Raw genomic sequence first — 22,166 nt, 5'->3', positions numbered from 1 at the left:
GAATCCTGCTGAAATTAGCTGCTAGAAAATTCAGCTCCCCATGAATAGCAGATGGCCAAGTGCCTCAAAGGGCACAAAAACAGGGCCTCCTGACATAACAGGAGAGAGCCTTAGACTCCTTGCTCAATTACATGTAGTATAAAACTCCTGAATTGACTGTGCAAGGAAGGAGGACTTAAGGACAGAGTAGATGATGAAAATCATGGAGGTACTAAAAATATCATTAGAAAAAATTTTGGAAAAAAATTGGAAAAATCCAATGCCTGGCAGTCGAAAGACCCTGAGGCTGTAGAATGGCCATATCAACCCCCCAAGCAGAAATTAGGTAACAAATAGAAAAGGGAACCCCCATAGAGACTAGAGGAGATCAAAGATATACAAGCTTTGAGAGACAAGCCCTCGCCTGGTACCACTGGAAAACAAAAGACCACTGAGGAGTACAAGAACGTAGTCCGACCCGTGGAATAACAGAAACAGGAGAATGCCTGTTGTTCAAAAGAAACAACATGTGTAAGATTGAAAACAATCTGAAAAAAGAAACATACTCAGAAGAGTGGAGTCAAGAAGAACCCCAAAGAAACAAAGCTAAAGAAAATGAGATAAAAACATTTGAACCATTTCTCAGGGAAAAAACAACCGGGTAAAAAACCGGATGTTCAAAAAAATGGAAAAACAAGGTGGCCCTGTAATTGAGTAGATGTGGCCAGCAGAATCAGACACCCCCTGAATAATCTGGGAGGAAGAAAACCAAAACTGGTAAGGAGAACAGTTGAAAAACACAGCTTGAAAGCCGTATAAATTGGAGCCTGTAGCAGCTGCCCGGAAAATCAGGAAGCAGAGCCACAAGGTCTGAAATTCAGAAAAAAACACAGTCATCGAGTGGCCTTGACAATTAAGAGAACAACCAGTAACTGAAGAGAACCCTTCAAGGAGAATTAGCAGGAGAAAACACGAAGGACTGCCTAAGATCCCACATAGACTTTCAAAAGAAAACAAAGTCTGAGAGCAGGGTGAAAAGATTAAGTGAACAAAGCCTCCACATGAAGAAAACTCAGAGAGCCTAGGCTCGTAGGAATACATGAAGACTGATAAGACAGCCGCTGTGAAAGTGAAACTGCTACATAGATGCGGCCAGAGAAACTCACCAGGTCCATAATGTAGAGCAGTGTTTTTCAACCTTTTTACAGCTATGGACCGGCAGAATAAAAGAATTATTCTGTGGACCGGCATTGGTCCGTGGACTGGCGATTGAAGAACACTGGGCTAAATCGTGTGCCAGAACCCGCCCATCTCTATCCAATCTCCACCCCAGAACCCGCCCCCATAATAGTACTAATTGCACCTTGCACGTCCAGTGCTTCATCTGGAAGCCTTCCCTCTGACGTTGCAACGTCAGAGAGAAGGCTTCCGGTTGAGGCGCAGGACACCCATAGGAGCCACTGCCCGTGGCTTTGTGCACTGAATCAATTAGGAAGAGGGAGCTGGCTAGAAGATAATGCCACATCGATCGCACCGTGGACCGGCAGCTGAAGAACACTGTTTTGGGCCTGATGTACGTGCTGGCCCTGTGGACTGGCAGGAAATTTCTGCAGACCAGCACTGGTCCATGGACCGGTGGTTGAAGAACACTGATGTAGAGGAAACATGTTCCAGCACAGCCCCAGGACCACCTCCCCAAATCAGACATATTCAATAACTTGTCCTGTTGAGTAATGATAAAAACAGACACTCAGATGCAGACCAGATCCGTAAAAAACAGATCTGCAAAAACAGGTACTGAAATTGAAAAGCGGCTACATGGAATGTGTACACAAATGTATGCCAAGGAAAACTATTCAGGCAGTAGAGGAATCTAGGAAGCCCATTTGGCTAACCGGTCCCTAGCCTTATCCACTCTGCCCAGAAAGACAGAGGCCTCTACACTAGCCGCGAGGGAAACAAAGACACATGTTAACTGCTTCATAGGACGTGGCCACAAAGTTCCCACACAAAGAGCCAGGAAGGGAAGAAAACCACCCTGGAGGAGATAAGAGTAAGGAAGAAAAAGAAATTCCTTAGGGAAAGAAATGATCGTACTAAGTCAAGTCCCAAAGGAATGCATCTTTGCAACCCGCACTCGAGGGAAAAAAGCACATGTGATGAAGAAGCACCCACCACTTTAGTGAGAGATGGGGTGTAGGTCTAAAAGACACCCAAATCTTTTCAATGAGGCAAAGCCAAGACTATCAAGTCCAAGTCGAAGTCTAAGGTCGAATACAGCAGAATGACTGCAAAGCCTTCGCAAACCAGAACAAAATCGACACCGGTAACTACAATGATAACTGGTGTCACGGGATAGGAGTCGTGAAAAGCAGAGAAGACTCAAGTAAAAAATGTCCCCGCAATCAAAAAGTTCAACTGGGCAGCACTAGAAGAGACAATTGCAACAGGGCGGACAACCCAAACAACTGGACTCACAGTTGAACATGTCGATGATGACAAGAAAGTCCGACATCGATCTGGATGTCGATATGGACTGCGACATCGATCAGACATGACGACAGTAATATGACGTCAAGAGTGAAGTCGACATTGAACAGGGAGGTCGACACCAATGAGAAATGTTGGCACCACCAATAGGCACAGTGGAAAACATGCCGACGCCGACCGAAATCGTGGCATGAAAGAAAAACACTATTATAAATGAAGAGCCAGTACCAATGGATACAACGCCAGAACCAAGAAGCAACACTCCCTAGATGAAAAAAGCTGGTATCAAAACACACAGCACCACTGAAGTAGACGGGAAAAGGCGCTGGTACCGCTGGTCCATGACCGGTACCAATGGTGACAATCCTAAAGAGAGTGGAAAAAAAAACACCAGCACCAATAGCCGTGCCCCAGGAAAACTAAAAAGATGCCAGTACTGTTGGGCTATGATTGGTACCAATGGCGGTAAGCCCCAACAAAGAGACAAGGACACTGTTTACCCAAGGTGTCATTATCCATAACCGGCACCGATGATGTCAGTGGTAAACAAAGAGAAAAAGACACCGATACCGTTGGTCCATGACCGGTATCCATGGTGTCGGTCTAATAATAGAAAGAGAAAAGCACCGGCACCCAAGTCCCATGAACTGTACCCTCGGTGCTGCTCCCGGAGGAGAAAGAAAGAACACTGGTACCCATGGTCCCTGACCGGTAATTGGTGTTGTTCCAGAGCAGGAAGAAAAGAACACTGGTACCCTTGGTCAATGACCGGTACCATAGAGCGGCTCCAGAAGAGAAGAAAAGAACACCAGTACCGTTGGGTTCATAGACAACAATGCGGAAGACAAAGGCGCGCGCCGACAACTGAGCGCAAGATGGAGGCGCGCGCCGAAGAAAATTACTGTTTTTAGGGGCTCCAACGGGGGGTTTTGTTGGGGAGCACCCCCAGTTTACTTAATACAAATCGCGCCGGCGTTGTGGGGGGTTGTAACCCCCCACATTTTACTGAAAACTTAACTTTTTCCCTAAAAACAGGGAAAAAGTGAAGTTTTCAGTAAAATTTGGGGGGTTACAACCCCCCAAACCCCCCACAATGCCCCCACAACACGGCGCGATCTGTATTAAGAAAAGTGGGGGGTTCCCCCCCCCCACGCCCCCCGTCGGAGCCCTAAAAACAGTAATTTTCTTCAGCGCGCGCCTCCGCGCTGTACTCAATTGTCTGCTCGCGCCTTTGTCCCGGCACGCTTTTGACCTGACACCGTACCGTTGTCACCTGATCAGTACCATTCGTGTCGCTCCACGCTTCCAAGATGAACATGCCCATATCCAGACAGTCATCAACATTGAAGCGGAGCCAGATAGAGCACTGTTCTTCAATCGCCGGTCCACGGACCAGTGCCAGTCCGCAGGAAATTTCTGCTGGTCTGCGCAGGACCGGCAAGATTAAGGTGACCATGGGTTCCATTTTCAGACCTCCTGTCCTATTGTCCCCACACACACAGCTTCGGGACGCTGAAATGTCCGGTTATCAGGGACAGCGTCCTGAAGCTGTGCTCGGGGACAACGGGACAGGCGATCATTTCCTATCCCTACGTGTCGCGCAAAAAAAAAAAATGCATCCCTTCTTCCTTTCACCTGGTCTGCTGCTGCTAAAGCCGACAGGAAGTCTTCTTTCCGACGTCAATTCTGAAGTTGGAGAGGACGTTCTGGGCCAGCCAATCGTGTCGGCTTTAGCAGTAGCAGCAGCAGGGCGGTAAGATAGCAGCGGATCGGGGAAAGGAAGGAGGGAGGCTATTTTTTTTTTTGCGCGGCAGGGTGGGAAGGAGGTAGGCAGGCCAGCAGGCTGGCTTTGGCCAGGGAGGTAGACAGGCAGGCAGGCTGGCTTCGGGGGTGGGGGTGGGACAAAGTCTGAAAGGCAGTGAGAGGGACATGGGAAGAACGCACTGGGTGCACTAAAGACAGGAAGGGCACTAAGGACATAGGAAGGAAAGAGGGAGGGAATAGAAAGGGACAATTCTTGGGCCTGAGTGCATAAAGAAAGAAATGAAAGAAAGGATACACAGACAGAAGGAAATGCAACCAGAGACTCATGAGATCACCAGACAGCAAAGGTTGGAAAAATGATTTTATTTTCAATTTAGTGATCAAAACGTGTCAATTTTGAGAATTTATATCTGTTGTCTATATTTTGCACTATATTTGTCTATTTTTCTATAGTTACAGAGGTGACCGAGCTCGCGGAGATGGGGCAGAAACGGGGTTTTTAAACTTTAGTCCTAGTAGTTTGCCGGTCCACAAAATAATTCTTTTATTTCTGCCGGTCCACAGGTGTAAAAAGGTTTAAAAACACTGATATGGAGAACTGAAAAAAGACAGGATTAGACTCACTGCTACAATGACCCAAAGTCTAAAGGAGAAAACCAACTTACCAAAGAAGAAGCATCATAGGCGGTGCAGACCGGAGAAGCGGTGCCAGAAGTACGCTGGGTACCGGAACACTGGCGTCATCTGGTACCGGATTCACTGGCGTCGACTAGTGCCGGGTTCCTGGCAGCGGCAACGGGAAACGGCCTCTGGAGAAAGCACATGAAAATGCGTCGGAGGAAAAAAGTAAGGGAAGAAAAAACAGGCAAGGCCGAGGACCTGACAGTGCTAAAATAACCGAAGGATGTCGGTGAAGACAAGTTCCACCACAAAACAACCGCATGGAGGAAGAGTGGGCAGGAAAAAACAGCCTGGGACAAGAGCCACGCAGAGGAGAGAAAAGAAAATGGCGATCCATGAGGCCTCACAAGGCCAAACCGACAAGTGAAGAAAAAAACCAAATTTAGAGGGGTTTTTTTTTAATGGAGAAAAAACTATAAAAAAAATTAAAAAAAAGAAACTGACAAAAAGTCAGGAAAACCGTGAGAGCGGGAAGGCAGCAAAAAGAAAAATTTTTCAACAGCCGTTGAAACGCGACTTCTTAGCTCCGCAGAAACTAAGAAACTGAGGGACTGTGCACCTGCGGCTATCTTAGATAATCTACGTCTTTTGTTCAGCAAGGGCCTTAATACCCTGATCATGCAATTTGATATGATCTCTGACTTTGACTTAGTTGACCATGGAAAAATGCTACAATGCCTAGATGCAACTGGTATTAGGGAAGAGGTGTTGGACTAGTTTTGAGGCTTCCTTATGTCCCGTACCTATCAAGTACGTTTCAATTATGATCTCTCCGATACCTGGAGCAATCCATCTGGCGTACCGCAAGAATCATCACTATCCCCATTGCTTTTCAATGTCTACAAATCCTCACTAGATGCGCAATAGACCCAGCTGGGGATAAAATTATTTAGTTACGCAGATGACTTTACGATCATCATTCCATTTACTAACTCTCTCTTGGAAGTTACTCCCAAGGCATCAGAAGCACTAAATCTAATGGAGCAATGGATGACTGAATTCAAACTGAAACTTAATTCAGAAAAAACAAAATTTTTTGTAGCTTTGCCACACCCGCTTGATACCAAAACACCACTATGCATCAATAAACTTAGTTATCCTATTCAGTCTACTATGAAGGTATTGGGTGTAACACTAGACCAGTGCTTAACCATGAAGGACCAGGTAGACTCCTTAATCAGAAAGGGTTTTTTCACTCTCTGGAAACTTCGATCCATTAGAGCATATTTTGATACGTCAGCATTTAGAATCCTGGTACAATCCCTCGTACTGAGTCAACTTGATTACTGTAACATCGCCTATTTAGCAATTTCCCAAAAGAATATACGACGATTACAATTAGTGCAAAATGCAGCGGTCAAACTGATTTTTGGGCTGAAGAAGTTTGATCATGTGACACCTTACTACCGACAGCTGCATTGGCTACCGATGGAGGCATGCGTAAAGTTTAAGTTCGCCTGTTTCTGCTTTAAAGTATTATACGGTCTAGCCCCTAAATACATAACTGACCTTTTCTCCTTCTCAGCCAACAAACATAAGAGAAGCTCACCTTTGAACTTCATTTCCCCTCCAGTTAGAGGATGTAAACTCAAAAGACACCATCAACACCTTTTCTCACATCATGCAGCATTATGGGGTAAAGATCTAGAACAATTGCTTATGCCTACTACTTATGGGGAATTCAGGAAACGCCTAAAAACATATCTGTTCCTGAAGTATCTAGGCAGCTGACCCATACAACTCTTTCTCCTCAATAACTGATCCCTTGAGCTGTTAATCACTAGCTTCCACCCTGTTAAGTTCAATCAATTTGTACCATCTTTTAATCTTTGTAAACCGCAAAGAACTTCACGGTCCTGCGGTATATAAGCTGTTATTATTATTATTATTACGATGTCGGGCAGGAAGGCAATCGCGCATGCGCAGTGTGAACATCAAGAACTTTTTCAAGTTCTTGAAGTGTCCGTACCGGGGCTCCGTCGGTGACATCACCCATCAGTGAGAATATGCTGCCTGCTTGTCCTGGGCTAAAAATTGTCATCATAACCACCCAGGAAGCAATACACAGTACAATGCCCCAGGAATGAGACTGTGGAGGAGCCACCAATCTGAGTTGGCCTGGGCCTCCTGAGCCCAAGGAAGACTTGTCTGGATAACGTCGACAGAAGCCCAACATGAGAGCAAAGCATGGTGGAGAGGACGCCTGTGCGCCCTCGCTCAAGGAATCACCGCCAAGGATCCCAGGACTTGAAGATAGTCCCATATCAGCAGAGCTGCTTTGTCCAGAAGACAAGAAATCTGATAGTACAACTGCTGCTGGTGGGCTTGCAGCCAAGTTGAACAAAACACTCAGGTATGTCAGACACAGTGATGGCGTCAAATGCATTTCCTGCCAACCCAGCTCCTCCAGCACCTGATCCATCAGCCGCCGACCCTTGGAGAATGAGGGGGTTCTTAAAAGCCAGCTATCCATGTAGAGGAGTACCTGCAGACCCACCTTCCATAAGCGGTTGTCACAACCACCTGCACCATGATGAAGGTACCTAGATTCAGAGCTAGGCTAAATTGCAGAGCTGAAAATTTGAAAGATTTTCAAAACAGGAAACCTGAGAAATTTGCAGCGTACTGGGAAATTGGAAAATGCAAAAGCATGGGACTTAGAGCGCTGCAAGGATTTGTGTAAAGACCAGGATGGGTCTCCAAATGTCTGAGCCTGTCTTTGGTACTATAAAGTATATAGATTATCTGTCCGAGACTTTGGGCAGCACTGGTTCTATGGTCTGAACATCCAACAGTCTTTGCACAGGTGTGTGCACGTCGACCACCCTGTCTGGGCACGCCTTGAGAGAGTTCAGCACTAAACTGTCAGAGGCCGGGCAAATACCAGCATGTAACTGGACCAAATAAAGTCCAGAACCCACCGAATGAATGAAATCTAAACGCAGGCCTGTAGAAACTCTGAGAACCTGCCTCCTAAATGCAGAGGGGCCTCCCTTCTGGCGTTGAGACTTCTTGGTAGAGGAAGAAGTATGGGAGGCAGATGGCTGGAAACACCTGGAGCCAGAGAACTTCTGCCTGTAACCCTGGGAAAATCACTGAGTCATTGAACTGGAATACAGGCGAGAATGCTTGGAGCCACAAACATGACAGCATCCTGAACTTCATGAGAGTCTGGGTCTGCTGTCAGGCAGGGTCTTAGACCAACTGTCCACCACAGAGTCCATGAGGTCATCCAGGCCTTTGCCAAATAATAACTGCCCCTTAAAAGGGAGCCTCTCAAAAGTAGGTGTAGAAAAGAATACACTGTCCCAGTGTCCGAGCCAGAGCAGTCTGCGATCAGACATCAAATCTGCCAACGCCTGAACCAGGAACATAATCTACACCAGTCAAGAGATGCAGAGGTGGCGGCTCTACACCATCATTCTCTAAGGTGCTCAGCAAGGACAAACCAGCACAAATGACAAGAACACCGCCGAGGCAGCCTGGACTCTCAGAGAACCACATCCACAGGGCAATCCTACATGTCCGTTCAGTCAGCTGCGCAACAGAGGAGCCCACTGAAGATGCCACAGGATACAGACAGGACATGGCACTTGCTACTTTAAAAGCCTCTTCCAGAGGAGCCCATGCCCCAAGATTAGACTGTCATTATCAGGATGCCAAGAGAATGCTGAAGACTAAGCTTTCACTCTACACATGAGAGAAGGAGGCGGCAGAAGTTGCTGGTTGCAGATTCAAATTGAGCACATGCAGAGACTCCGAAAAGAGATTCAGCAAGGCAGCAGACCTAAATAAAATGCAGAACCATGGGACCAAAGCCAAAGAAGGATCCACAGAACTGGCATGCTGGTTCAGGTCCTCAGCCACAGGAAAGCATTTCCCAGAAAACAAAGGGTCAGCAAACTGATCAACATTATTATCACAAAGAGCAGAGTCAGCTAAGAGGACTTGCTCAGAGAGGCAAAGCCACTGAGAGACAAGGCCGAGGAGCAGCTGAACTGCGCAGAAGAAACAGAGCTGTTCTGAAAGGCAAGGCACAAAAATTTAATAAGCCTGAAAGGGCTTCCTGACTATAGAACACCTTCAGATGACTTAAACCTGCGTGTGTCGGGCTGCTGGACATCCACATCCTTTAGCATGGAAATGGTTGCATTGCTGGGCTCTGACAACAGAGAAGGCCACCTAAATGGGCTAGCCACTTTTTTTGGCAACTGCTTAGACAGGGGAGAGGCTAGGCTTTGCGCTCCCATTTCTCCCAGCCGCGACATGTGGCGCAAAGATGCTCTTCAAGTGCAAGATTTGCGCAATCCTGGCATGAATTAGGAGTAGAGGAGCCCAAGCACCCCATCCCAACAAGTTTTAAGGCAAAAGGTGAAGTTTTGTAAGTGCAGGGGGCTTTTGGAAAAAAGATCACTAAAAATCCAAGATGGCCACCACTAACAAATTCGTGCCAAAATCACAATATTTTTCACATAGAAACAAAGTCCAAAAATCCAGTTCGGATTTTTCTCTGTGCCTCCTCTGTACTTCACTGAGCAACTTAGCTCCACCTACAGTTACTACCCAAGCACCAAGGGCCACCAAATCAACGTGACGTAGAGACACCCAGATCAATCAAGGTCATAAATAACTGTTCTGCTCATTGGAGTAACACGAGAATATTAGCTACAAACAACTAGCAAGGGAATTCAAACTACTCCAACCTAAAAGTTGAACATAGATACAGCATACTTCGCAGTCTCCAAGGACTGACTATTATCCAAGGTACAACTTGGAGACGCATGAAATAAACTGAGATAATAATTAAGTACAAGAAGGACAGGGCAGGAGTCTAGAATGTCTCACCTATCTACTGGAAAAGAGCTTACCAGGGTAAGTACATAATCTTTTCCAGTGCAATAGGCGAGACATTCTAGACATGTGAGACGTACAAAAGCAGTCCTCAAAAAGCCAGAGTGGGCTGACTGTGTCGACCCTCAAGACTGAGAATTCCAAAGGCAGAGTCCTGTCACGCTGCCGCATGCGCTGTGCAAACCAGGACAAATGGGTGTATAGAGGATCACGTTGCAACCGTGCATTTCTCCTGTGGGAAGACAGCTCTAGCTTTGGCCCACAAAGAAGCCACACATCTAGAAGAATGTGCCTGGATGGAAAACAGGAGACTGGAAAACAGGAGACTGTTTCCCAGAAAGCAGAATGAACACATTCCTGCAGGCACGTGTGCAGAAGGGATAAACTGTAGGTGGAGCTTAGGAGCTCAGTGAAGTACAGAAGAGGCAGAGAAAAATCTGAACTGGATTCCTTCTGAAGATGGCATACGGCCAGAACACTACCCACTTGTCTAGAATGTCTCACCTATTGCACTGGAACAACCATTTCCTTAGCAATTAAAACAAACCTCAGACATCTATAATGTTATGGTAAGGTAGCACAGGGTCTGCAAACATAATTCAGAGAAGATTCTGACAAAGAAAACAAGATAGAAAACCTAGCATCAAGTAACAAAGAGATCAATTATGGCATTACATTACAAGCTTAGTTTCCAAAGCATACCTGTCTCTCACTCACACGCAATGTACCAAAAACCAACCACTGGATCAATTTAGCGACCAACATCAAAATACAACAGGCAGTGTTTACCAGCACCTAAATTAAAAGTGAGAAGATATACCTAGTCAATAACTACAAAATAAACAATAAGCCTTTAGCAACATTATAACTGAGCCATGTAATACTTGATTCAGGGGCTGATGCAGAAAAATATGCTAGGCTTTATGCCCTGATTAGCTCAGCTTTAGCATATAATTTGTGCAAGTGCTATTCAAAAAGGAGAAATTATTATATTTTTTCCTTTAGTCAGCTACACTATTCTATACAAGTGGGTGTTATCCCCTCCTACCAACAGATGGAAGTATATCAATAAAAAGTTGAGCTTTACTAGTGATTCACAGGAAACCCAAATTGTTGTAAACTGTAAAACATAAGAGAAAATTAAAATCACTTTTTTTTACACTAAGGAAAAGCACAGAGCACACCCAGAGTCCCAGGCCAAGTCTTCTGAGGGGCAGGCTGCAGAACAGTGTAAATGACTAAAGGAAAGAAAATCATCATCAGCAAATTTTTTTTTTTTTTTACAGAAAGGGAGGGGTGTTTATTTTGTTTTCTATTCCGTTGTCCCCAAAGAGTTCAGAGCAGGTTACAGGTTAAAACAATTTCAGTACACGTTTATGATACAAGTTTTTATCCTAAGCTGACTCATACTAGAGATCTAATATTAATATACAGTTTATCGGTTACAATTTGCCATAGTTATCCTTACAATGCAAGGTTTTCAGTACAAGTTTTATCCTAATTTGACACATAGACAGTTTATAGGTTAGATTTGCCAGTTACAGTGCAAGATTTTACAATACAAGTTTTCCTTATGCGACACATAATAATAATAATAATAATAATAACTTTATTTTTGTATACCGCAATACCACAAAACAGTTCATACTGGCTCTGGTACCCAATATACATTTCTTTGTGGTCCATTGGTCAGGGCAGGGTGTTAGGTGAAGAGATGTGTTTTTATTGTTTTTCTAAAGTTGAGTAGTCCTTCAAGGGATCTGATCTGCGGGGGCAGTCGATTCCAGTGACTTGGTATGAAGTGGGAGTAGGACTGTCATTTGGTGGTTTGCAGTTGAAGGGCACGACCAGGGGGCGTTTTGAGGCATATTTCATCCTGGGAGCCGGAGGGACTGGTTCGGTATATATGGAGGAAATTTAGCCGTCATGTAGCCTTGCGCCATGTCATGCAAGGATCTGAACACTAGCATCAGGCCTTTGAAGACACAACGTTTGGCTATGGGCAGTCAGTGAGCCGATGCTAGAGCCTGAGAGAAAGGGTTGTGGGCACAGAGGGTTTTTAGAAGCCTAATTGCCACATGCTGGAGATGTCGTACATTCTTCACTGTGAGACCGTTGAATAATGCATTGCAGTAATCCATGCGCGAGAGTACTAAGGCATAGAGTAGTTGGGCAAAGTCAGACTCTGAAAAGTAGTTTCTTATTTTTCGGAGTTGTCGCAGGTAGTAAAATAAGGAAGATACCACTTGAGATATATGGTTGGAAAGCGACAGGTTGCAATCAAGGAATATTCCTAGGCTGCGCATTTTGTCTTTTGCAGTTATAGTAGTCAAGTCCCAGTGCAGCGAGGTACAGGCACAGTTGCAGCATTCTTTGTGGATCCAAAGGAGTTCTGTCTTAGAAGCGTTTAGTTGTAATTTGTTGATGGGCATCCAGTTTTTGATTTCCAAGAGGCAGTTTATGAATTTCGCAATCTGAATGTCACAGCCTCCTCCTAGCGGTAGGTACAGTTGGATGTAATCTGCGAAGGAGTGAATCTGCATTTGATATATGTGGGCTTTATCTAGGACAGGTCTAATGTACAGATTGAATAATAGGGGTGAAAACAGAGCCCCCTGCAGAACACCATATCTGATCGGTTTAGATAGTGCGTCATTGAGTAGAACGCTTTGGGATCTGTTATTTAGGAAAGAGGAAAACTATTGTAGCGCAATGTCTCAGATTTCAATTTCAAAGAGCCGTTTAATGAGGAGAGGATGGTCAATAGTGTTGAACACTACGCTGAGATCCAGCAGCCACTAGAACAGGGATCTCAAAGTCCCTCCTTGAGGGCCGTAATCCAATCGGGTTTTCAGGATTTCCCCAATGAATATGCACTGAAAGCAGTGCATGCACATAGATCTCATGCATATTCATTGGGGAAATCCTGAAAGCCCGACTGGATTGCGGTCCTCAAGGAGGGACTTTGAGACCCCTGCACTAGAAGGACATCATTACTATTGTCCATGAGTTTCCAGCAGTTATCGATGTCATCAAGGAGGACAGTTTCAGTGCTGTGGAATTTCCTGAATCCAGACTGGAAACCAAATAGGGTGCCTTGTTCGTCAATGAAGCAATTGGTTTAACACTGTTTTTTTCCAGGATCTAAGGTAGGATGGAGACAGGTCAAAAGTTGCCACGCACGTTAGGGTCAAGCGTGGGTTTTTACAAGATCAGTCTGATGACCGCTGACTTCTAGTTTGCAGGCACTACATCTGTTGTGTTGATGAGAGTAAGGATGGAGTCTACAAAGGCATCTTTCACAGCCACTAGGAGGCGTGATGGACAGGGGTCTAGGTTAAATCAGATGGGCGAATAGTGTCTAGTATCTCAGTGATGACGTCGTGGGACAATGGCAGTCCAAGGAACTATCAGACATACACTTCAAGGTCCTGAGAACCTGATTGGCCGTTGTGCAGAAAGAAACTGCAAGATTTTGGATATCTGTACATTTGCCAACCTTGGACTTGATTATTTCTGAAGTGTGGCAAGTCTTATTATCTTAGCAAGCTGACAGCTATTTATCACAATCAATTGGCCACCTTCAAGAAATGAAGGCACTCTTGAAATATGTTATCAATCAAAGAGATATTTTTAGTTGATACCATTGGCTTTTTAATCTAATTGCCTTTGTATTGATGGTGTGACCGGGTAAGACCTGGACTGGATTAGCCAGAGTCCTGACCTGGGTCATCCAAGCGGTTGAATGAGGCATGGAGGATAGAGGGGTGTCTGTATCAAATAAAAAGGTCCAGCATAGGTGCTTAATGAGAATTTTAAGATGTCTTTATTTTCTGGCTTTGTACTATAGTGAAGATGCGGGAGGATTGTCAAGACCTGCAACGTGACAAACATTTTCGAGAAATGGGCCGCAACATGGCAAATGAGGTTTAACGTGGATGATGCATGTCGGTAACAAAAATCTTATACACGAATACAGGATGTCCGGTATGGTACTTGAAGAGACCCCCCGGAAAGAGACTTGGGAGTACTAGTCGACAAGTCAATGAAGCCATCCGCGCAATGTGCGGCGGCGGCAAAAAGGGTGAACAGAATGCTGGGAATGATTAAGAAGGGGATAACAAACAGATCGCCGAAGCGCAAAATCTATATATAATAATAATAATAACTTTATTTTTATATACCGCCAGCTATCTTGCGACTTCTAGGCGGTTTACAGTAAAAGAGATTGTGAATACAATAAAGAAAATGTAAATACAATAAAGAGAGGCTTTACGTACAATGAATTAAGGAGTTTAGCAGTGTACATCTCAATACAATAAAGAGAAACTTTACGTACAATGAATTAAAGAGTATAGCAGTATACTTCTCGTACAATGACTTATAAAGTAAAGCAGGTTACATCTGATAATATTAATAATGTTAACAACAGTTTGTGTGTTGTAAGGCCCGGAAGTGCCAAGCTGTTTGTTCAGAAGTAGAAATATTCCGTGACTTGAATAGAGTGTTCGTAGATAGTGATTAGGGGTTGGGGTTAACAGTTTGCGAGTTTAGTTATGTGATGGTGTTACGAGGGGGTTGATGTTCCGGTTCGTTGCCTAGGTGTTTCAAGAATAGGTAAGTTTTTAGGTGTTTCCTGAATTCTTCATAGTTGTTTGTGTGTGCAATGAGTTTTTCTAGGTCTTTACCCCATATGGCTGCTTGATATGATAGCAGTTGTTGATGGTATCTCTTATATTTGCACCCTCTAGCCGGTGGGGAAACAAATTTCATGTGTGTTTTTCTTTCGTGTCTGTTGGTTGGGAATGAGAAGAGATCTGTGATGTATTTTGGGGCTAGACCATTTAATACTTTGAAGCAAAGACATCCTAGCTTGAACTTTGTGCGCGCCTCCATCGGCAGCCAGTGTAGGAGTCGGTAAGAAGGGGTTATGTGATCTGACTTCTTCAGCCCGAAAATCATCCTGACTGCTGCATTTTGTATCAGTTGTAGTCTTTGCATTTGCTTCTGGGGGATCGTCAGATGGGTGATGTTGCAATAGTCCAGGTGGTTTAGTATTAGGGATTGTACTAGCATTCTGAAAGCTGAAGTGTGGAAGTACGCCTTAATGGATTTAAGTTTCCAGAGAGTGAAGAACCCTCTTTTGATTAAGGAGTCTATGTGGTCCTTCATGGTTAGGCTTTGGTCTAGTATTACTCCTAGGATCTTCATCGTTGGTTGAATGGGGTAGTTTAGATTGTTAATGTGTAGTGATGTTGTCGTATTCTGTGCGTGTGGCGAGGCTATGAAGAATTTAGTTTTTTCTGAATTGAGCTTCAGTTTGAAATCTGTGGTCCATTGTTCCATCGTGTTTAGCGCTTCAGTTGCTGGGGGGATGGTTTCAGAGGGGGATGCCGTGAATGGGATTATGATTGTGAAATCGTCTGCATAGCTGAATACTTTTATGCCTCGCTGGGTTAGCTGCGTGCCCAATGAGGCTATGTAGATGTTGAAGAGTAGTGGGGATAGTGGGGATCCTTGTGGAACGCCTGATGGGTTTTTCCATGTTTTTGAGAGATTGCAGTTGAAGCGGACTTGATATGTGCGGGTTGTGAGGAAATCTCGGAACCAATCCAGCACTTCGCCTCCGATGCCGATTGAATCTAAACATTGTAGTAGTTTTTTGTGATCCACCAAGTCGAAGGCTGAGCTCATGTCAAATTGCATCACTAAGGCTTTGTGGCCTTTGCTGAATAGGTTACGTAGGTATTCTAAGATTGCTGCTATCACCGTCTCGGTACTGAACAGAGGTCTGAAGCCTGACTGGGTTTCATGTAGCAGTGAGAACCGATCTAGGTAGTCCATCAGTTGGGTTTGTACCAAGCCTTCCATTATTTTTACGAAAAATGGGATAGATGCTACTGGTCTATAGTTGGTTGCTGATGTTAGGGGTAGTTTACGATTTTTTGGGATTGGGGTGATTATAATGTGACCATTTTTTGATAGGAATTTTCCATTTTTTAAATTGTTGGACATATGAGTCCATAGTGTTATTTTAAAGTCTAGAGGGGCTGCTTTCATTATGTTGGGTGGACAGGGATCTAGGATGCAGTTTGATTTGGTGTATTTGTTGTATAGTTTTATGAAGCTGCTCCATTCTAGGTCCTGAAAGGAGTTCCAATACATGTCTACTGGTGTTTCGTTTTCATGTATGTTGGTTATTTGTTGTTCATCTGTGTTGTTTGTTGGGCCATTTTTCCTTAGGTTCACAATTTTTGAGTTGAAGTGTTGTGCTAGGTCGTCTGTTGATGGAAGTTCTGTGTCGTGCGTTGATTGACTGTGGCGTGTGGTGTCGAATAAATTTTTGACTAGGTTGAACAATTCATGAGTATTAATTCCTTTTGAGCTTGTGTTGGATGTGTATATTTTGGATGAGTAGAATTTTTTCCTTTTTTCTTTTATCAGTTGTTTATATTCCTTTATGTTTGCTCTCCAATTGTTCCTGTCAGATTTTTCACCTGTTTTGTTCCAGATCCTTTCTAGTCGTCGTGTTGATTGTTTCATTTTTTGTAGTTCGGAATCGAACCAGTTGTTATATTTATTTGAGCGGTTTGTTCTGTTTTGTTTGGGAGCTATTTTGTCTAAGATGGTTGTGCTTGTTTTTGACCAATGTTCCCAGAATTCGCCTTCTTCGTTCATCTCCTCGCGCGCTTCATAGTGGGCCCAGTATTCCTCTGGGTTAATGTGGCCCCTTGTGAGATGTTCTTTTTTTATCCTTGGGTGCGTTTTTTCTTTTGGTTGGTTCCAGATTAAATTAAAGTAATAGGTGTAATGGTCGGACCAGATGTCGTGGTTCCAGATGCCGTTTGATATGGAAATAGTGGGATTTAGGATTTCTTTTGAGGACATGGCTACCAAATCTAGCTGGTGGCCTTTTTCATGGGTTTGTGTGGGTGAAGGTAGAAAGAAGTTGAGTGAGGATAGGAATTTTTTGAAGTCTTTTGTGTCGGGATTTTCCTCTTTTTCTAATTGTAGGTTCGCGTCTCCTGCTATTAAATTGTAAGACGGGGTGATTGAGTTGTGTAGGATGAATTCATAGAGTTCTTCTCTGGCTTTTGACCAGCATTTTGGCGGTACATAAAATAGAATGCAGGAGAGGTACTCTTCTAGGTCCTTGTTGCTAATTTTGCATGCTAGTGTTTCTAGTTGATTGGTTTTCTTGGAATCAACTAATTCAAGTTTGAGTTCTTCCTTGAGGATGATTGCTAGTCCTCCCCCTCTTCGGTCTTCACGGTTTAGCATGTGAATTTTGTAGGAAAAAGAACAAAGAACCGGTGTGGCTCACTGTAAAGGTGAAGGAAGCGATCAGACACAAGAAAACTTCGTTTAAGGAATGAAAAAGGTCAAAAACGGACGAAAACTGGAATAGGCGGTAAAAGGGGCCAAAAGAGACTATGAGAAAAAAATAGCCAAGGAGGAGAAAAATTTCAAGCCATTCTTTCGATATATTAAGGGGAAACGACATGCGAAGGAAGTGGTGGAACCGCTGCATGACCATGGAATAAAGGGAGTCCTAAAGGAGGACAAAGAAATCGCAAAAAAATTGAACACATTTTTTGCATCTGTATTTACCGAAGAGGATATACACACCATACCGGAACCAATCAGGCTATATGCTGGAAATGAAGACAGCAAACTGACAGGGTTGGTGATCAGTCTAAAAGAGGTATGCAGGCAGATTGATATGCTTAAGAGCGATAAATCCACAGGACCAGATGGCATCCATCTGAGGGTCATCAAGGAACTGAAAGGGACTATAGCTAAACTGCTTCAACTGATAGCCAATCTGTCGATCAAATCAGGAAAGATTCCGGGCTGTAAGGTGGCGAATGTTACGCCGATCTTCCAAAACAGTTCAAGGGGAGATCTGGGAAACTACAGACCGGTGAGTCTGACCTTGGTACCGGGAAAGATAGTAGAGGTGCTGATAAAGGACAGCATCATTGATCACCTTGATGGACACGGTTTAAAAAAGGAGAAAGTCTAACTTGGTCTGCAGAAAAAACACCAACCAGGAGAAACCAACAAAACTGCAGACTGTGTACAAGATAAGAACATAAGAAGTTGCCTCCGCTGAGGCAGACCAGAGGTCCATCTTGCCCAGCGGTCCGCTCCCGCGGCGGCCCATCAGGCCTATTGCCTGAACAGTGGTCCCAGACTAATTTTGTAACTTACCTCTAATCCTAACCCTAAACCTACCTCCACTCCTATCTGTACCCCTCAATCCCTTTATCCTCCAGGTACCTATCCAAACCTTCTTTGAAGCCCTGTAGCGTGCTCCTGCTTATCACATCTTCCGGTAGCGCGTTCCATGTATCCACCACCCTCTGGGTGAAAAAGAACTTCCTGGCGTTTGTTCTAAACTTTTCCCCTTTCAATTTCTCTGAGTGCCCCCTTGTACTTGTGGGTCCCCATAGTTTGAAAAATCTGTCCCTGTCTACTTTTTCTACGCCCTTCATGATCTTTAAGGTTTCTATCATGTCTCCTCTAAGTCTTCGCTTTTCCAGGGAGAAAAGCCCCAGCTTTTTCAGTCTGTCAGTATATGAGAGGTCCTCCATACCCTTTATTAGCTTAGTTGCTCTTCTCTGGACTCTCTCAAGTACCGCCATGTCGTTCTTAAGGTACGGCGACCAGTACTGAACATAGTACTCCAGGTGCGGGCGCACCATTGCACGATATAGTGGCAGGATGACTTCCTTCATCCTGGTCGTGATACCCTTCTTAATGACACCCAACATTTTGTTTGCTTTCCTTGAGGCTGTGGCGCACTGCGCCGACGCCTTCAAGGTTGTGTCTACCATCACTCCCAGGTCTCTTTCAAGGTTGCTCACCCCTAGCGGTGATCCCCCCATTTTGTAAATGAACATCGGGTTCTTTTTCCCTACAGGCATGACCTTGCATTTCCCTATGTTGAAGCTCATTTGCCACTTTTTGGCCCACTCTTCCAGCGTTGTCAGATCTTTTTGGAGATCTTCGCAGTCCTCCATGTTATTAGCCCTGCTGTATAGTTTGGTGTCATCTGCAAATTTGATAATCTCACATTTTGTCCCTGCCTCCAGGTCGTTAATAAATATATTGAACAGGAGTGGTCCCAACACCGACCCCTGTGGAATTCCGCTCGTGACCCATTGCCAGTCTGAGTAATGGCCCTTTACTCCATCCCTCTGTTTCCTGTCCACCAGCCAGTTTTTGATCCATCGGTGGACCTCCCCTTGCACCCCGTGGTTCCATATCTTCCTTAGCAGTCTTTCGTGTGGTATCTTGTCGAAGGCTTTTTGGAAGTCAAGGTAAATGATGTCTATGGATTCCCTTTTATCCACCATGCTGTTTACCCCCTCAAAGAAGTATAATAGGTTCGTGAGGCATGACCTGCCCTTGCAGAAGCCATGCTGGCTCGGCTTTAGTTGCCCAGTGTTTTCGATGTGTTCCCAGATGTTGTCTTTAATCAGCGCTTCCATCATCTTTCCCGGGACTGAGGTCAAGCTCACCGGCCTGTAGTTTCCTGGGTCTCCCCTTGAGCCTTTCTTGAAGATGGGCATGACATTTGCTATTTTCCAGTCTTCCGGAATCTCTCCAGTTTTTAAGGATAGGTTGCATATTTGTCGAAGTGGCTCAGCTATTTCGTTCCTTAGTTCCTTGAGTACCCTTGGGTGAATGCCGTCCAGACCTGGCGATTTGTCGCTCTTTAGCCTGTCTATCTGCCTGAGGACATCCACCTTGCTCACCTCTAGTTGGACCAGGTTTTCATCCTGGTCTCTCTTTACGATCTCCTCGGGATCCGGAATGTTGGTTGTGTCCTCCCTCGTGAAGACTGACGTGAAGAACTCATTTAACCTGTCAGCTATCTCCTTTTCCTCTTTTACTACTCCCTTTCTGTCTCCATCATCTAAGGGTCCCACTTCCTCCCTTGCTGGTTGCTTCCCCTTGACGTACCTGAAGAATGATTTGAAGTTTGTTGCTTCCCCCGCCAGTCTCTCTTCATATTCTCTTTTTGCTTTCCTAACCACTCGGTGACACTCCTTTTGGTGTATTTTATGTTCCTTTTGGTTGTCCTCCGATTGGTCCTTTTTCCATTTTTTTGAATGATGCCTTCTTGTCACTTATCGCCTTTTTCACTGCATTTGTTATCCACACTGGGTTTTTTGTTCTATTTTTTTTGCACCCTTTCCTGAACTTGGGGACGCACAGGTTTTGTGCTTAGTGCACCATGCCTTTAAGTAGGGTCCAGGCTTTTTCTACGGACTCCATCTTCCTTGCAGTGTCGTTGAGTTTCTTTCCCACCATTTTCCTCATGGCATCATAATTCCCTTTCTTGAAGTTCAGTGTTGTCGTCGTAGTTCTTTTCACCTTTGCAGATCCAATTTCTAGCCTGTACTGGATCGTGTTGTGATCGCTGTTTCCTAGTGGGGCTAGTACCACCACCTCCTTAGCAGGTCCCCCTAGTCCGTTGAAGATTAGGTCAAGAGTGGCATCTCCCCGTGTTGGTTGCGTGACCAGCTGTTCCATGAAACAGTCCCTCGTGACCTCCAGGAATCTGGTTTCCCTCATGCAGTTTGAGTGCCCGATACTCCAGTCTATTCCCGGGTAGTTGAAGTCCCCCATCACCACCACACTTCCGCTTTTGCATACCTGTCTCAGCTCAGCCTCCTGATCCTGGTCGATTTCTTGTTTGTCCAGGTGGGCGATAGTACAGACCCAATTTTATGTCTGCTCCAGTTCCTCCCGGATAGCTTAACCCATAGTGATTCCAAGTCATCCGCCCTTACTGGTGTTTTCATCCTGGTTGAAGGTATGGAATCCTTTATATATAGCGCTATTCCTCCACCCTTTTTGTGTGTCCTATCTCTCCTGTAGCGTTTGAACCCTGGTAAAGCCACATCCCATTTATTGTCATCTGTCCACCACGTTTCTGTGACTCCAATTATGTCTAGGCCCTTTTTACTGGCTAAGACTTCCAGCTCTCCCATTTTAGTCCCTAGGCTCCTAGCATTAGTATATAGGTATTGTAAGTCCCGGTTGTTCGCCTTTCTTGCTGGTTTTCCTCGTGGTTTGGCACTCCTGGCGACCCCCTCATGAGTTGCCAGTCCCCAAGCCTCGTCTCGGTCATCCTCCTCCTGTGGAGTGTCTATTTCATCCTCAGCCTGTTTCCCCGTTTTTGGTTGTCCCTCTGGATTCTGTTGTTCTCTCTTAGCCCTGCTTGCCTATCTCATTTGTGCCCTAGATCCCTGCAATTTGTCCTTTGGTCCTTCTTCAAAAATTTCCCACTCAGTCCTGAGCCCTCTTTTACAGTGTCCTTGTTCAACATCCTTGGCCCTGGTGCTCTGCATTGCGTCCTTAGGTCCTTTTCCCAAAAATTCCCACTCAGTCCCGTTCCCTTTTTTACAATGTCCTTGCTCAGTGTCCTTGGCCCTGGGCCCCTGTATTGCATCCTTAGGTCCTTTTTCCAAGAATTCCCACTCAGTCCCGAGCCCTCTTTTACAATGTCCTTGCTCAGTATCTTTATTTGATACTATTGTCCGATGTGTCAAATCGACTGTTGGCTTTCCCCTCTTCCTCAGTTTAAAGCCAAATCTATGACGCTCTGGACGTTACGTGCCAGCATCCTCGTCCCAGTCGTGCTCAGGTGCAGTCCGTCTGTCCTGTAGAGCTTATTTTTTCCCAAGAAAGTTGTCCAGTTCCGCACAAAAAGGAAACCCTCCTCTTCGCACCATCTCCTGAGGCAAATTTATTGTATCAAAATTAAAATGCAAAAAATAATATAAATAAAACCCTTTTACCAATGCTTATAGTCCAGAGTATGAAGAGCTGTTTGTCCAGCAAGAGAATGAGGTTTTGGAAAAAACACTGGAAGTACAATGGATTGATTGAGATGAAATTCTGAAACCACTTTAGGTAAGAATTTAGGATGAATACGGAGGACCAATTTGTCATGATGGAATACTGTGAAAGATGGGTCTACAACTAAAGCTTGTAGCTCACTGAGCCTGCGAGCAGACGTGAGAGCAATGAGAAAAATCACTTTCCAAGTGAGATATTTGAGAAGAACCGAAGCCATTGGTTCAAATGGAGGCTTCATCAATTGAGCAAGAACATTGAGATCCCAAACCACTAGAGGAGATTTGAGAAGGGGTTTGACATTTAAAAGTCCTTTCATAAATCTGGAAACCACAGGATGAGCAGAAAGGGGTTTCCCTTCGATGGTTGATGAAAAGCAGTAATTGTACTGAGATGGACTCAAATGGATATGGATTTGAGGCATGATTAAGACAAATGGTACAGGTAATCCAAAACTGAAGACAAGGAGGTAGACTGAGGTTCTTTGTGATGAATGGTGCACCAAGCAGAAAATCTAGTCCATTTCT

The 22,166-nt window shown here is 44.7% G+C and overlaps 1 protein-coding gene across 2 annotated transcripts in view; it reads right to left on the bottom strand.

The window, feature by feature from the left end:
* AMFR (autocrine motility factor receptor) overlaps positions 1 to 22,166 on the bottom strand; it is a 705,232-nt gene that overhangs the window by 614,634 nt on the left and 68,432 nt on the right. The window contains exon 2 of one of the 2 annotated variants that reach the window (XM_033940582.1): positions 10,468 to 10,560. The exons of the other annotated variant lie outside the window; for it this stretch is intronic. Coding sequence (XP_033796473.1) covers positions 10,468 to 10,560 — 93 coding nt within the window. The remainder of the gene's footprint in view (positions 1 to 10,467; positions 10,561 to 22,166) is intronic. 2 annotated transcript variants of the gene reach the window in all.

The sequence above is a fragment of the Geotrypetes seraphini genome, chromosome 4, assembly GCF_902459505.1.
Source record: "Geotrypetes seraphini chromosome 4, aGeoSer1.1, whole genome shotgun sequence".
Taxonomy (NCBI): Eukaryota; Metazoa; Chordata; class Amphibia; order Gymnophiona; family Dermophiidae; genus Geotrypetes; species Geotrypetes seraphini.
Note: the sequence above shows the minus strand (reverse complement) of the source record. Positions and strands in the feature narration are given on the sequence as shown.